The 17,620-nt window shown below is 38.9% G+C and overlaps 1 protein-coding gene across 16 annotated transcripts in view; it reads left to right on the top strand.

Annotated features, from left to right (window-relative positions):
- The window catches only part of LOC138757050 (protein FAM53A-like), a 181,706-nt gene that overhangs the window by 125,055 nt on the left and 39,031 nt on the right, over positions 1-17,620 (top strand). For 8 of the 16 annotated variants that reach the window (XM_069923717.1, XM_069923719.1, XM_069923718.1 and 5 more), the window contains one exon: positions 16,194-17,164. The exons of 3 other annotated variants lie outside the window; for them this stretch is intronic. In XM_069923717.1, the coding sequence (XP_069779818.1) occupies positions 16,194-16,523 (330 nt within the window). In that variant the 3' untranslated portion in view covers positions 16,524-17,164. Of the gene's footprint in view, positions 1-11,003; positions 11,026-15,896; positions 15,997-16,193; positions 17,165-17,620 lie in introns of those variants that run through there. 5 more of the 16 variants (XM_069923725.1, XR_011353310.1, XM_069923729.1 and 2 more) reach the window with 5 other exon arrangements.

Raw genomic sequence — 17,620 nt, 5'->3', positions numbered from 1 at the left:
TGAGAACTCTTGGCCATCTATCTCACAGTGGAATATTTCCACTTTTTATTGGAAGGTCATCCTTTCATCATTTATATAGACCATCAGCCTCATGCATACTGCGAGTACAAGCACATATTTCAGCACTTGGACTTCATCCTACGTTTTTAATCAGTCATATAGCACATCCGAGAAAAAAGTGAATGCCAAGGCCAATGTCCTGTCTAGGTGCGACATTGGCACCTTACATACAACTACTGCCATCAATTTCACCACCGTGGCTCGTGTACAGCACTCTGATCCCAATCTCTTACAGTATCGCCAGGTCAACTCTAGTGTCCATCTTCAAGATGGGTGAAAAGTTGGTCTATGATTTTTCCTACAGGAAGGCCTAGGCCTTTTGTGCCAGCGGCTATGAGGTGGGAGATTTTTGAGTCTCTTCTCAATCTATCTTCACAATCTATCACATCCTGGTAGAAAAGCATCAATTAAACTAGTTCTGGAACATTTTACCCTACCTCATGTTAAATGGGATGTTTGATTTTGGGCAAGGACCTGCTTGCTGTGACAACGCTCTAAAGTCTTTAGACACACGAAATCCAAGCTGGAGGATTTTGTTGCTCCAGATTCTCATTTCCAGCACATGCACCTGGATTTGGTAGGCCTGCTTCTGCCATCTTGTGGATATACTTATCTTCTCGCATGTGAAGACTGGACTACCTCCGTGGAGACAGTCGCTAGGGCATTCGTGGATCGTAGGATTCAATCTTTTCATGTTCTGGTCACTATTATAATGGATTGAGGGTTTCAGTTTGAGCCAGCTTTGATCCAAGCTCTCACTGATCTTTTGTCCCTACCCATATACACACCACAGCTTGCCATCCACAGGCCAACCGCTTCATGAGTGCTTTCATCGACAGTTGAAGGCAGCATTAACAGCAGGTGGTGATGCATCTACGTGGAGTGAACATTTGCCCATGGTTCTCCATGGAGTGTGTACTGCTCTTAAGGCAGATCTTGGATATTTAGCAGCAGAGCAGGTATATAACACTATGTTAACCTTGCCAGGCGAGTTAATGAACCCGAGTCCAAGCACAACACTCTATGATCCAGCTAGTTACGTTAATCGTCTTCAGGAAAACATCAAATTACTCCAACCTACTCCTATGCAGCAGGTGTCACCTGCTGTGTATGTGCTGAATGATTTACAACACAGAACTCGCATATTCCTCCGACCTGCTTTTCGTAAACCACTTCAGCCTGTTTACGATGGTCCTTTTTATGTTTTTTCAAAGACTTTTGTGATCAACAGGAATGGAAAAGCTGACTGTTTCCATGGACAGATTAAAGCCAGCAGAGAGCGACGGTCCACGTTCTGCGTCAGAGTGAGAGGAGCAGTCGCACCCTTGCCAGTCGGACCTGCATCGCCTATATTGCACTATCTTATGAGGTCGGGCCAAAATGTCAGCCCTCCAGACCATTACTTAGCGGGATAGTTTCAATCAATCACCTCCTTGCATGGCTCAAAGGCTGGGTGTAGGGGGGGGGGGGTTGTCATGGTCACGTATTTACCTTCGTCGAGAGGCGAGTGAGTGTCAGGATCACCCGTGTGGCAGTGAGCCAATGAGAATGTTAGACGAGTTTAACTGGGTGGTGTTGGGGGAAGTTGAAGAATGCAATGTTGTGTCTAGTGAATAATAATAAACAAGTAGACTTCATGGTATGCTGAAAGAAACGAGTGAGTGTATTCTTTATTTGTAAGGTGGGGTAAATCAGTGCCATTACCATATAAAGCCTCTGACCTGAGCAAATCTTAGTAAAGCAGGGATAAGGAGACATTTTAAAAGAGCCACCCCAATAGTGAGTGGCATCAACCATCTCTTCATCCTGGGCGGGACTATTGCTGTTTCGCCCAACTTTATTCAAATGGCTGCCACAAGCAAAGCACGACCATGGCACTCTACTGGCAGTATATTTGCTCCCATTTTCTTCAAAGGTTTATGTGTTACTTCAGAGAATATTTACTTTTACAATTTAAAACATGTATTTTTACATATTTACTTTGCTCTTACTTATTTTCCTTGCTTTTATTTTGCTGGTTGCTTGAGGCTGCCGATTGCTTGAATTCCAGATTACAGGGGTTTTTGCTGTATAGCTTTAATTGTTTTATAAACCAACTTTGACTTAAAACATAAATTGATTGGATTTCTTTGGTTATTAGTTTATCTGCAATAACTGGTATTTTCCATGTTCAATTCACAACTACCTAGGTGATTTACGTAAGTATATTCAAAGATTTTGAAAAATTAATAGCTCCTCTGGAAATTTAGCTTTCTTCTTGAGTTGTGTAGTTATCCTCAAGTGCATGGTCCTGTCAACAAACTGATATGCTGTTTATACTGTGGTTTATGTGTATGTAGACTGGTCTACTACAGTCTTAGATTAGTTTTTTAGCTGCAGTAAACTCTGATTTATCTTTTCTATTTGACCTTTTCAGCTGATTCTGTACAGGGTTTATGCCTCTAATTGCCAGTCTCCATTGACCGTGGTGGAGCCTTGTAAGTTGGGAATTTCCTAATATAATTTAATACAAATCCGCATAACCAGATTACATAAGAACGAAAAGGAATAGGAGTAGGTCAATTGGCCCGTCAATCCTGCTCTGCTGTTCAGTAAGATGATGGCTGATCGGGCTATGGACTCATCTTCACCTAACTGCCTATCCTCCATCACCCTTAATTCCCCTATTCTTAAAAACAATCTATCTGTGTCTTCAGGGCATTTAACGAGAAAGTTCCTGCAGGAACTCGGCATCTAGGCAAAATACCTGAAACATTGGTGTTTCTTTTTCTCCTACTAATGCTGCTCGACCTGCTGAGAGTTCCTCCAGGCACAATGTATTTTGCTCCAGTCTCTACTGCTCCTTTTTGCAGATAATTCCACAGATTCATTACTCTTTGGGAGAAGAATTATATCTATCTTAAATCTACTCTCCTGGATCTTGAAACGATGTCCTCAATATACATTGGGTTCTATTACCTGCTTAGGCTCTTGAAAATTTGAGCAGGGACAAGATGGACGGAGGAGTGCTTATTACCATTTGTGAACCCATTTACTGTGCCTGTAATGTAACTTTTTATTATGGTCACATTATTTTTACACTTTTCATCCATATATACACACATGGGGCTCGATGATATGCGAATTTATCTGTGAAGATAAATTCCAAATAGGATGGCTACCCTGTAGGAAATTTGTACAAATTTTTGAAATTTAGACATATAGCACAGTAACAGGCCCTTTCAGCCCCACGAGCCCGTGCTGCCCAGTTACACCCAATTAATCTACAACCCCGCGGTACATTTTTGAAACACAGGAGCACCCGGAGGAAACCCACACAGATGCGGAAGAATGTACAATCTCCTTACAAATAGCACCAGATTCTAACTCGAGTCACTGGTGCTATAACAGCACCATGTTAACCATGCCATCCTTTCCTTAATTTTTTTTTACAAAAGCTCTCAATGATATCCATCTGTCATAAATATAAGTAAATTATGGGTACTGTTTATGCAAAATAGACGACATTTAAATTTCAGATAATTATTCTCTTATGGGCTGGAACCTGAATAAAAGCAGGAATGGGCAATATCCGTCTTCAGTAAGATGGTTGATCTTGTACTTTAATATCACTTTCCTGTGGTAACCCCTATTATATCTTGAATTTACTCAGCAACTGTTGCACAGTATATTCTGCTGTAGTTTAATGCAATGACTGAAGTAATTTTCACCCATGATGATGAAAAACATAATCGAAACAATGTACCTTTTTGACTCATGGCCACACTCCCAATTTGAAATGTTTATTTATTGTCAAATGAGTATAGAGTGAAACACAAATTTATTGTCAAATAGGTATGAGTAGTTTATGGTGGTACAGTTTAAAGAACACCTCTTAATATATGAAACAAGAGAACTATGGGTGTAAGGTGTGGTGTTCTTAAATCGGGGCTCTTTGAGCATCAGGTTTTGTCCTTGATTTCCATTAGGATATGAAATCTATGACCAAAACTGTACAAGTTTTGCTGAGCATCTTGGTGTATGGAGACGGCTCTCAGGTGTGAAGTGTTTCACACTAACAAGTGGAAGAGCAGTCACTGCTAGGAAGAGTTAATTTGAAGGCTCTTGGGCCCAGCTCTCGGGTGGCAGCTGCAGCTCCTGTTGTTGGCATTGTCTGCTGGGGGGTGGCGGGGGGGGGGGGGGGGCGGGAGAGAAAGGCTGGCAGCAGCTGCTTCCACTTTACATTTCCCTCTCTGTAATTTAGTTTGGTCTAACAGAGTGAACTTGTTACAAAATATCATTAGGTTTTTAATGAGCTTGAGACTTGGCAAGCAGCTCCTGGATAAAGCTGCCAGGGATGATTGTTTTCAGCTGGCTTATTGCAGTTAATGAGCATTTCTGCGTCAGTGTTACCTTCCCGCGTAGCTAGGATTCATTGTCCACCTTTTTAAAATAAAAATAAAGATATTGATGTGGATGGTGATAGATCTGAAATATTGCATATGTCTATTGATTCAGATATCCAGAGTTGCCAGTTAAAGAGCATACATTAAAAAAGGTCCTCCTGAACTCGTCTAGTGAATCAATTGAGAGAGAGTAATTAGAAAAGAGAAAATCACTGGGTTAATATTCTTCTGCCCAGGACATCAAAGGTTCTTAGAGCAACTTCAGGTGATTGACCATTTTGTCCCACATAAAATTTGTATCAGTTAGTACAAAACTCAAAGATGGTTGCACAATAGAGTTGATGTTGGCATTCAAATATGGATGGTCTGCCATAAAGCACGAAAATATCTGCCTATTCACCTCACCAATTTTAAAATAATTCATTAGTGATTCCGATACATTTTCATGAGCTCTGGAATGGAGGGCTTGGAAAGATTTTATCCGCTGTTTATTCTCAGGAATATCGGACCCTGAGGATATCCTTATTGAAGTTTATCAAATTAAGGAGCATAGAGTAGATAGTCTTTTTTACCCCGAAGGTAGGAGAATCTAAAACTAGAGGCCCACATTGTTTTATAATGAGAAAGGACAGGTTTAAAGGTGAGCTGAGAGGTGTGTTTTTCCACAAAGAATGGATATATAGAGGAAGCTGCCAGAGGAAGTGGCAAGTAAAGTTATAATTACAAAGTTTAAAAGGAATTCAGTCAGGTGCTTGGATTCGAACCTATTACAGCCAATGGGATTTGTAGGCTTTACAGTCGAGGTGGCCCTTCAAGCACATTTCAGTGTTGTACATTTTTTTAATTGTTCTAGTTGCTTTGTAAATGGACTGCTGTTTTCCCTAATGTGGTTCTCAAAATCTTGAGAACAATTCTATACTGTGTTTAATCCTATTTAGTCAAAGCAAGTACTTGAATCACGTTAGATAAAAAAGTCATGGACACATATTTATTTTAGTCCTTGCATTGCAAAGACAAATTTTCTAATGGTGATGCTTGCTTTCTGGTTAATGTCTCACTAATCTAGTTCAAGCCACAGTCTGCATCTAACTCATCAATTCACTGTAAATGTGGAACTTAAACTAAGTTATGAAAATCAATGTCCAGTTGGACTGTTCAAGCTCAAGGTCCAGATATCATTGGACTAAATTCCAGGTTTTGTTGTTGATTGGACCTTTGATTTATTTTCAACTGGGATTGGTCACTGTGTGTCCCACATTGTGAAGATACCACCAGATTAAATGACGCCTCAATAAAATGCCATTAATTTTGCTTTGTTTTCAAGCTACCAAAATAAAATTAAAATCAAGTACTTCAATTTGTTTGGCTTCCTAAGTCATCAGTGTGGTCAAATGCCACTATGAGACTTGTGATTATGGATAAATTTAATTTAAATTTAAAATTTATTTAGACATGCAGCACAGTAACAGGCCCTTTTGGCCCATGAGCTCCTGTCGCCCAATTGACCTACAACCATTGGTACGTTTTGAAGGGTGGGAGGAAACTGGAGCCATCAAGGAAAACCCATGCAAACACGGGGAAAACTTACAAACTCCTTACAGGTAGTGTGATATTTTGTTCAAGCTATGCTCCATAATTTCAAACGGTGCATCAATAATCATTACTTTAATTGGGGAAGTGTAGAAGTATGTATAAGATATCAGAAGGCTGTTCATCTCTACTGGACTATAGAATCTGGTTGTGATGCCTGTGACAAGCCCACTTAGTACTGCAATGAACTGCTAGCCTTTGTAATGCACTCAATCCAATTGTTAACTTGAAAGTGAGACCTTCTGACCAAGAAATGAGAACCAAAATAGCACTTTCACATCAAGAGTGACTTCTTTGTGTGGTATTACAATCATGTTAGGTCAGGTAGACTCAAAACAGATCCAACTAATCAATAATGGGCATACCTGGTTCCATGCAGAAGGCAGAATGGCTTGCTGAGAGCCACAGCTTAGAATATGCTCCATACAGGTAAAGCAGAAAGATTTAAAGATTTTGCTATCATGCAAAAAAAGATAGCAAAACCAGATTTCAGTCAAGCAGATAAAAGCTCTGCAGACACCAGGGACTGCAAGTGTTGGAATCCAGAGTAAAAAAAAAACAATCCTGGGGAAATCTCAGCATAATTTGCAGTTATGATCATACTTACAAAGTTGGCTATACTTGGAGATCAATCATCCGAATCTCACTGCACAAACTGCTCCGATTACCCTCCTTACCCCAACCTTTTCAACTGTTACATTTTGCCTTCCATAAGATCAAAAGGAGGAGTGTTGCACAATCAGTGAATGTTAAATTCCAGTTGAAACTCTTAAAATGAAGCAGTACACAGCACAACATGGACAGAGATCAGAGATGATCTAGTAGGTAATGGGCAATGACCATCTCCAAAGGAGAGCTGAGCCACTCATCCAAAAAGGTTTGGAAAAAAAACAGTTCACAAGGTTCCTTGAAAACACTGGTATTAGCATGCTGGGGTAACTTCTTGATTGGATACTCAATTGGTTCAGCCACTTTTGTTATAAGAACAGATCAGACTCTGGGCATCCTATGCTGAATGAATCATAAAATTAAAGCCATGGAAGCAAACCATTCAGCCTAGCGTCTGCCCAGTTTGAGTGATAATTGTTAATTTCAACAATAAAGTCAACATCCCACAAAATAAGTGAAACTTTTTTTTAAAACATTCAAAGATTAAGAATTGTTAAATGGATAGGATTGATGTTATAAGATGCTTTCCCCACTGACTATGGCAGCAGTGAGATTCAGCTATTTAAATTTATTTGTCACAAAATACTTGGTGCTCTTGTGCGAGAGAACAACGGGTTATTTATGACATTGCATGCAGCTGTGCAGAGGCACAATTTACAGAATGTAGAATTACAAAGAAAAGGAAGATCAATTAGCACCAAGCAAGGGCAGCATGAGAGTACTTTCATTCAAGAGCCCACTGGCTGCAGGAAAGAAAAAATCTTTAGGCCTGTTGCAATGTGCTATCACACTTGTAAGTCTTCTCCCCGATGGGAGGAAAAGAGAATGTGTCCAGGGTGTGATAGTATTAGCTGCCTTTCTGAGGTAGTAGATGATGTAGAGTCCATGGAGGGAAAAGTTTTCATTAAATTTTAAGCGGCATTCACTACCATCTGTAGAGCAGCTCCCAGACACTGATGCATTCATTAAGTATGTGGTGCATCCATAAACGTTGCTGAGGAATGGGGGCTAAGCCTAACTTCCTTAGTTTTCGAAGAAATGATGGGCATTTGTATTTTCGATTGTCTTGTCCTTGGTCAGGTCATTGGAGATATTTATTCTTTAGGATTGCAACAAAAATAGCAAAATTAGTTACAAAATTGTATTTGAAACAACGATGTCAAGCTATCTAAAGGTTATTTAACTATTAAAATTAACTTAACCAAATGACATCAATGTTTGTAAGTGAAAGACCAAATTGTATTTCCCTGTAAATAAGAATATTGGAGTGGGAGAACAGAAGAGCATTGGGCCTTTAAGCTTCATTCTTTTTGCACATGTGAAATTACAGCCATTACAGAAATGTATTAAATTATTTTTTCCCCCAAAAATTGACATTTAAATGAAAGTACGTTATTAACACAGTTGCCGTAAACGGCAACAAGAAAAGTTGCCAATGGGGTTATTTTAACTCTGGATTTTCAGATTTTTTTGTGTCCACCCAAAATAGGCTTAACTTTGAATGATTTTTCATCATCAGTGTTTTGCTGCTCAGTAAGTATTGTACAAGTGTAGTCACCTCAAGTTCCCACAAACGGCAGTGTAACGGTGGCTAGAAATGCTGTTTCAGTAATGTTGAGTGAAGCCTAAGTGCAGCTTTTAAAAAAGTTCAGCAAAAGTTCTGCTTTTGTCTATTTATAAATCCCAAAATTCCACATGTCCTGCCACTTTCAAATACTGGTGCATGAGCCCCCAAGGTGTCTGTTCCTGCAGAACTTTCAGAACAGTGCCATTAAGTCTCTATTACCTCTATTACATCTGCTTATTGTACTAGTATGTCTACATCCTGTGGCAGTTTATTAGCAGCATTCTTTTTTTTTTTAATTTTTTTAATTTTTTTATTTTTCACACCATAAATCACATTAGCCATGATATACACTATTTCTTTTCACACATATACAGTGACTTTTTCTCCCCCCCCCCTTTCCTCCCAAACCATCCCCCCACCCCCCCCCCTCTCATCCATTTTAGGTATACAATCTAGGTTGATGTTTGCCATCGGCAGATTTAGCACTTTTACTGTATTCCAAAATCAAAGTATATTTTTAATAATAGCAGTTTTTATTTCTCCCACTGACTCTTGGAGAACATCACTGTATTCCAATTATCAATATGACAAATACTGGTAACCATTTTTCATTGCTCCCTTTTTTCTGTCCTTGGAGTCGGTGTTTTTTGGGTAAAAATGAACTAGTCAGGTGAGAGACCAGCTTGGATGAAAAGAAAATCATGAGTTAACACCAAAGGGAAGCTGGTGGGAATGTGAGAGGGAACAGGTTGCAGGGCCACAATGAACTAGAACAACCAATGGGATGGCAATGTTGGGAGCTGGCATGCCCCAATGAGATGAGTGGCCTCCTGTATGATGATGAGTATATTTTAAAAAAACATTAAAAATATATTTATTGAGCGAATCTCGAACAGGACTGAACATGATTGTTTGTGTATATTTACGTCTGTCTGACTACATACTCAGGTTTGAAAATAGGCTGCGTGCCAGAAGACAGAGCCTGTTCATTCAGATAAAACATTGGTTGAGCGTGAGGATTTTTTTCTGAATGGAAGTGAATGCTTTGGTTACAGGCAAATTAATTCTGGACAAGCTCAGCCAAAAATGGATGTTGGCTTTTTACTCTCTGAGCAATATGTGAACAATCAGTTGCTTTTACCCATTGTTCTCAAAAAGCATCCATTTAAAGTTCAAAATCCAGCTGAGTGGAGAAGGAAAGCCAATAGCCGTCGCTGGGCCTTGGAGCTGATAATCAATTGTCAAAACAAATTCCAAACAATCCAATGTGTTATCCTGTGACAGCAGATAACAGGATGGTGTGCTTAGTCATGAATAGAGGCTAGAGGCATTTGCTGCAATGAAAGAGCATTACTAAGGTGGTGGGCACTGAGAGCATCTGGCATTTGGCTGCCTTCAGATCACCATGGGATTACAATGTGAAATTAGGCCTCAACTGCTTTTTAATGAAATAGCCTTCTGTATTCAAACATTCCCCTGGTCTTTGACAATGGGATATCTAAAGAATGGCCAAATCAAAGCACTGGGGAAATAAATTTGTGTATTTAAAAAAAAAACTCCCGCAATATCCAATTTCTATATCTTCTGTTTCAAAAATTTGTCCACAATCTTTCACTAATATTTTATGCCATTGGTTATATGCAGTATCTTTACCTCCAGGGTGGGCTGCAAGGCCTGCTGAGTTCTTTCAACAATTTTATGTTTTTAACCAAAGTCGCAGTGACTGCAGACTTTTGCGTTTGTGCAGGTATAGACTTTAAGCTTCTGTAAAAATGTCCCAGCCTGACATAATCATTCTGTAAATTAGTGATTCCCAAAGTGGGTGCTGCAGCCCCTCCTGGGGGAGAGGGGAAGAACCAAGGAGGCTGTGAGGAGAAATGGGATGGTGAAGAAAAAGGGGATGGTCAGGGGTGGTGAAGAAAAAGGGGGCAGTGAATGTTTGTTTCTTGATGACGTGCCCTGGTCACGATACGCACCACATTCACGTCTGGAAGGGTCAAGGCTCCAGGTTTGTAAGAATTTCAAATAATCTTCAAGTTGTAATGTACATTTAAATTGCATATAAATACACAGACCCCTCCTTCCTTTTTTTAAGCCCCAACCACCTGCTAAATAAATTGGTTTCCGAAAAGTTTCATTTGTGAAATAAATCCACTTCTTGGATTAATTGTAGTTTGAAATTTACAGTAGACCTAATACAAAGAAATAGGTGTCTCTTTGTTTTATGTGCATTGGGGTGGGGGGGGGGGAGGGGGGAGATGGCACTAGGGATGTGGCCTTGGAAAAGGCCTGAAAAAGTTTGGGAACCACTGCTGTAAATAAAGTCACCATAGCCTTTTGACTTATCCTTGGAGCCACATCTTGGAACTGATAAAGATGGTGATCTTTTGTCACACACAAGTATATTGTACATGCATTGCACTGGTATTCTTAATTGCTGCAGCCAAACAGGTTTGCAAGATTAAATATACATTATTGTTAGTTATGAACTAGTTTATTGCAAAAAAGTTGTTAGATTACAATTGAAGAACCAACTGTATCTAAAGGATAAGAGGCATAGAAATTTTGAATATAAGCGATGATGACTTAAGAGGAAAGAAGGCAGGACCTAATTCATTGTTTTGATTAGGTTTTTATGTATAGCATGGTCGAAACTTTACATTCATAGTTAAAAATAGAAATTGTGTTTCACTTAATCTGAATAGGTTTGCATCTTTCTCCATTATCTTCAGAATTTGATGACCTGATATTGAGAGATACAGCAGTTACAGGCCCTTCCAGCCCACGGGCTCCTGCCACCCAAATGCACCAATTAACCTATAAAGATTTTACGCTTTTGGAGGGTGGGTGGAAACCGGAGCACCTGGAGAAGACCCATGCAGACACAGGGAGAACGTAGAAACTCTTTACAGACAGTGCCAGATTCAAACCCAGGTCACTCACGCTGGAATCACATGGCACTAAACAATTAACCAAAAAAAGCAGCAATTTAAAAATGAGGCAACTAAAATAAATTGTGGACTGTTAATATTAAAAAATAAAATTTGGTTTTTATCAACTATTCACAATGTAAATGTAACCAGCAAATATGTCTTGAGATAAAAAATGATTTTTAATGACATATTAAATCACAAATATTACCTGGCAGCTTTTCAAAAGATTTTACCTTTCATTTTGCTCTAAGCTACTTCTTTTACCTCATGCAATCCAGTTTTTATTTCATGCACTGCAAATTGTCATATTAAATTTAATCTTTTACTTCCTGTTTGCTGTGTATTTTTTGATTCATTGTCGTTGGACATGACAGTATTTTGGAAATATCAGTATCAAATGGTAGGAATGGAATACCTGTATCACAGGCAACCAGGATTTTTGTAGATCATTTTCTTATCAGGAATGTGTAACAGCGACTGCACTTCCTGAGAAGACTGAAGCAGGCAAGGATACTGGCCATCATCAGGTCAACATTCTGCAGGAGCTCTATTCAGAGTATCCTTGCCAGCTTGCATGGGTGTGTGATACAGCTGCTAGGATGGGAAATCAATCCACAGGACCATAAAATTGGCAAATGGCATCACTGGGGTTTCCCTTCACTGCTCCCTCTCTCTTCTCTTCCCCCCCCCCCCACCCCCCCAAAAGAAGATCACCATTGATGTGATCTACTAGGATTGTTATTTGAAACACAGAATCATGGAGGACTTCTTCCACCCTATACACAGCATCTTTCAACTACCCCCACCTAGATAGAAACAGAAGAACCAGCAACACCAGGCTGAGAAACAGCTTCTTCCCACGGGCAGTGAGAATGCTGAACGACCAAAGGAATTACTCATATCAACCATCCAAAATTCTAATCCTGTGGTTCTCAACCTTTTTCAGATGAAGGGGAATCTGGGTTCTGGCCTAACCTGCCATGCATGGCCCACTAGTGCCAATAACTGAGCAATATTTTCAAGTCAAAGGCATTTATTTTTATATGTGCCTATTTGTCCTGCGCGTGTACAGTATTGTTCTCAGTATTGTTGTGCTATGTCTGGTTGTGTTCCTGTCTGTTTTGCACCAAGGACCAGAAAATGCCATTTCATCAGGTTGTACTTGTGCATTTGGATGATAATAAGCTTGAACTTTATGCTATTAAGCAAGGGTGTCACTTTGCCACGTACTGCAAATTGTAAGCAATCAGTGGGCAAACTTTACTCCATGTCAAATGGAAGAAGAACGTTATACTTTCATAATTGGGTTGAAAGCTAACTTTGAGAGGAAAAGGTTATTTTGGTTGACTGAAATAATATGTGTTCATCACGAACAAAGACAACTATTTAATGCTATCAATACTGTTCCATTTTCCACTCACCTCTTTAAAAGTGATCTATCTTTTGTCAGGGAAACAGAGATTCAAAGGAGGCGAGAAGAAGAATGATCAGTGCAGCTCATCAACCCACTCTGTCTTTCAATAAGATCATTGGTTGAAACCCGGCTACCCACTCATTCCCCATTCTCTCTTGTTTCCATAGTGTTGACTAAGCCTAATACTTCAAAAAGCAACGTCCATTCCCTTTTGGTGGAGAAATTCCATGAAAGCTACCCCACACAAGATATCAGTCATATCTCTAACTTGAGCAGGATAGATTGTAAATGAATGAATATATTTCCTGTCTGGCAGTTTAAAATTTCAGGTCCACTTTTGCTGAGATGCTCATTGGAATCCATTGCTGGCTGTGTATTTGTACAGCTGCTGTTAAATTGAAGATAGGTAATCAATTGTAAGGTAATTGTCCAGAAGAACTGAGTTTAACTGCAATTATTAACCTTTTTTTTACATTGGCTAACCGGTAAATTGGCAGTTCAGTGAACCGGTTCAAAATAGTGTTTTTGCCGCTCCCACTGAACCCATGTGAGTGCGCCCTTTCACATTCACCACCTTGCATTCCAGAGCAAAGGGTTACCTATCCTCCAGTGGTGATGTCCCTTTCACATTTGGCTAACTGGTACACCAATTCAAAATGAATCGGCGATGATGCACCCTCCCTATCCAGTCCATCCTTGGGGCGATCTGACACCTGCATGCCAGTTTGCGAGCATTCACCAGTAGATTGATGATTAATTATTGGGTTAAAGTACCAGTGTGAATGGGGCGATATGTTTTAGTAACGCTGAGCACAGAATCTGCTTGCTAAAGATTACTTTTAGCAGAGTATGGTCATAACTTGATGAACTTGATAACTTTAGGGCTTTTTTCAAAGATAGAGAAATCTAATACTAGGAGGCATAGATACAAGGTGAAAGATATAAAATGGACCTCGAGGGCACCTGGATATATGGAATGAGCTTTAGAGGAAATGATAGAAGCAGGTGACAATTGTAACATTCAAGATATGGAGAGGCAAATGTTTGGAGAAGTATGGGACTGGCTTGGTTGGCATGGACAAGTTGGGACAAAAGGCCTGTTTCCATGCTATCAAACTCTATAATTCTACACAAAAATAAGGGAATATAGAAAATAGGCGTAGGAGTAGGCCATTTGACCCTTCAAACCTACACTGCCATTCATTTTGATCATGGCTGATCATCCACTCAGTACCCTGTTCCAGCTCTCTCTCCATACCCCCTGATCCCCCTAGTCACAAGTTCTAAATCTAACTCTCTCTTAAATATAGCTATGGAACCGGCCTCAATCACTTCCTGTGGCAGAGAATTCCATAAATTCACCACCCTCTTGAGTGAAAAAATTCTTCCTCATCTCAGTCCTAAAGGACTTCCCCTTTATCCTTAAACTGTGACCCCTGGTTCTAGACTTGCCCAACATTGGGAACAATCTTCCTGCATCTAACCTGTCAGTCCCCTTAAGAATTTTGAACGTTTCTATTAAATCTCCTTCTTAATCGTCTAAACTCCAGCAAGTACAAGCCCAGTCGTTCTAGCCTTTCTTCATATGCAAGTCCCACCATCCCTGGTATCAAGCTGGGAAACCTTTTCTGCACTCTCTCCATGGCAATGATGTCCTTCCTCAGTCAAGGAGACCAAAACTGAACAGGCCCTGCAACCCAGGATGCCTGCATTGAACGTCATGCTGAATTAAATGTTCTTCTCCCAGCAGATGATCCATATCCCTCCATTCCCTTCAGAATTGTCAGTTTCCTAAAGTGACAATCAACCTTCAGATTTTGCCATCTGACTTTTAATTGTTAAATATGTACAAATTGCAGCATTCTGCTGGTTGTAATCTGCAGTACAAGTTAAATTAAAATGGGATACAGTTTATTCATTGGTAAATGTAACCTGCTTAGTAGCTGTTAAATATTTTTTGAATTGATATTGGTTCGGGAAAACCTTGCAGCAAATAACTAATTTGTTGCTCTCAAATTAATCCTGTTTTCTATTTTTTCACCTCCGCTCTTAATTTTGTACAATTTTAAAGGTTTAAGCTATTCCATTAGTTGAAGCCCAACAACTCCATGTGACAAATAATTTCAGAGACTTACATTTTTTAAATGGGGAGCTTGTTCTTCTAGTAGCAACAGTATTTGAAAATAGTGACTTTCAACCAAAGGAAACATTTTCTTAAGGTCTATTTAAATGAACGTCTATGAAATAATTTCATGATTCAGTACTAAATAGAAATAGTTTCACCAACTCCAATCTCAAATGTATTGCATGATATTCTGATGAATCATCTTTGGGAGTAACGTACTTTGTAAAGGAACATTCGGAAGCTGAGGTGTTCTCTTGGTGGCCTTTTGCCTTGAGAAAGAAATGGCCTGTTCTAGTTGTTCTCATTGTTGCAAATTTCACTTGACCTAGTACTTGACCAGATTAAAGCAAGTACCTGTACGATTGGGAATTACATAATTAAAATAGATTTAAAAAAATACTGAGTTTACTATTTTCTTGGGCAAGGATGCTAGCTGGCATGTTTAATTGTTCTCTGAGAGACCGCTGCAGAAATTTTGCTTTGGTTTTCTTTTCTAGTGCAAAACTGCTGTGCTAAATGAAGGTACGAAATAGCTAAGACTTGTTTATTAATAGCATGAAATACATTGGAAGCTGTAAAATAGAATTGAGTCATTAAATTTTCCTTATCTCATAATTTGATCAGTTTCAAATTTACTATGATATAGAATCCACAAAAGGTGGTTAAAAATATTTGTAGTGCTTTTCACAAGCCAATCTTTTCTGTTGCTATAGAAAGCATTACTTTTTGAGTCAGTTAACATATTTCAGTAAGTTGGTTTCCAACATCCTATTGTGTAAGTATTATTGGTATTTGTGTGGTTCTGAGTTTGGTCATTAACTTGTATGCAAGTCGCCTTTGAAATCAATCATACTTTCTATGACTAAAATGCATGCCGTGCACTGAGTTTCATGGCATATTGCCTTTCCAGATAAACAATGAAATAGTTTTTTTATCCCTCTCAAAGAAGCAAAAATTAAATCTCTTGACATCAAATGTCTTTTATTTGGATTTTTCATCGTCTATTAAATATGATGATCTGAGAGATCATTGCCTAGATGTATTTAAAAATTGAGCTCAGCCTATTAATAAGTCTGATATCTGTTTGGAGGAATTGAAGCCTAATTAAGCAGCTTCTTGCCATTATCCTATTGACTTTTCTGATTTCGTGTAGGATCGGATAACAGTTTGCATTTATGGTACATCTAACCTAATTCTTCGCAAAGGTGAATGCAAGGAAAATTTGACTTGGCTACGTGAGAATTTCAGGAAAGGTAAGAAAAGAATGGTTTGGAAGAGAGGACAAACAGTGAGGTAGGAATGTAAGGAATTTAAAAATCAGGGATCCACAATCTGTTGTAGTTTCAGAACAAAGGCCTCATTCAATCTTGTATAATAATTGTCAGCTTTCTCCTTTCTTCAGGGAGCTATAAATGTTATTAATCCAAGTTGTATTTTTTTTATGTTTTAGACATTAAAGAACTCAAAAAGCCTTTGTTCTCTTGACTATGAAGAGGACGACGAAGATGACCACCATATGAAGACTATTGTCTCTTCACCATGTGACTCCAATGATCTTTTAATGAATATCATCACTCCAGGAACCAGCCCAATAAAGGAGCATGACTCTGTAAGGTACCATGTCCCGGGGAGCCGAGATAGTTGCTGCCCAAGGAATTTTGGGGAAGAAGTCCCAGTAAGTAAAAGTGAGGAAGAAGCAAGTGATTGTGAAAGCACAGAAGAAGGAATATTTCCAATCGACTATGGCGATCTGGATCTGGAAGAAATTGAAAACAACTAAATGCTGCAACGATGTCCTAGATCAGACTGGTTGTTTTTATACTTTTTTTGTTGTCGTAGGAAATTACATAACTTGTGTCCATTTAAAAAAAAAATTGGTAATTCTGGACTGCCGAAGGTTTTTTTTGTACAAAGCATCAGCAGTCCTTTTCATGTGCACAGCAGATGGTAGGGTATTCAGTAACTTTATATGGAATGCACAAGGTTGCCAGTTGTGAAGGGTTTTGAAGACCTTGGAGGATGAAACTTTCTATAAATCCTTCTGCTTTGACGATATTTTACAGTCAGTAGTTTTTGAAGTGGTGGGAAATACTGACCTCGACAATGATTTTTAAAGGGTATTCTACATTCAATTATGCAGGTTTAACCACAGTGGTGTTAGTGTGGGAATAGTGCTGCTTTTTGTCAGAAAAGTCCATGTTCCAACAAAACAAAGTGACATTTGACTTAAGAAAAAAGTACTGGCCTGGATAAACTTGAAATGGCCAAATAGATATCTCTAACGAGGTCACAGGAATGGAATAAGCATTTGAGCTTACGAAAGAGACTGTGATTGCTTAATTTCCCAGGAGTAAGACCCTCAGCAATACTAGAAGGAAGACTTATAGTCTTTAAATGAAATAAATGGATTTTTGCTTTGCATTTCCTCTTCTAGTGTGCCTTTATTTCCTAGGATTACAATTTATTGACCTATCCTGACTAGTTTATTTTATAAAAATCGCTGTGTAGAAAGTTTCTTCACAGAAAAAGGTATTCCAGTTTTTGGAAGTCCCAGCCTTTGCATAGAGACTTTATTGTGTTGTAGGAATCATACAAGATTCTTCAAAATTAATTTGTAAATATTGACTTTATACGTTCCATTTGAATCAAGAGTTTGTTGCTGGAGATGTAAAGTGCAGCTATACAAGCCACTGACTAACAGTTCACCTTATTCTCAAATACCTGAGAGATGGCATTTATTTTAACATGATCAAATAGTAAGAGAAAAAATGGGGTGCTTTTTTTTTAAAAAAAGCATACTTTTTGCACGCTGCAAACAGAGTTTTGGAGTCCAAATTTGGTGGTGTTATATCTTTTCCTTTGAGTACAGAAAGTTGA

This window comes from Narcine bancroftii, chromosome 3 (assembly GCF_036971445.1).
Source record: "Narcine bancroftii isolate sNarBan1 chromosome 3, sNarBan1.hap1, whole genome shotgun sequence".
NCBI lineage: Eukaryota > Metazoa > Chordata > Chondrichthyes > Torpediniformes > Narcinidae > Narcine > Narcine bancroftii.
This window is presented reverse-complemented; position numbering and strand designations above follow the sequence as displayed.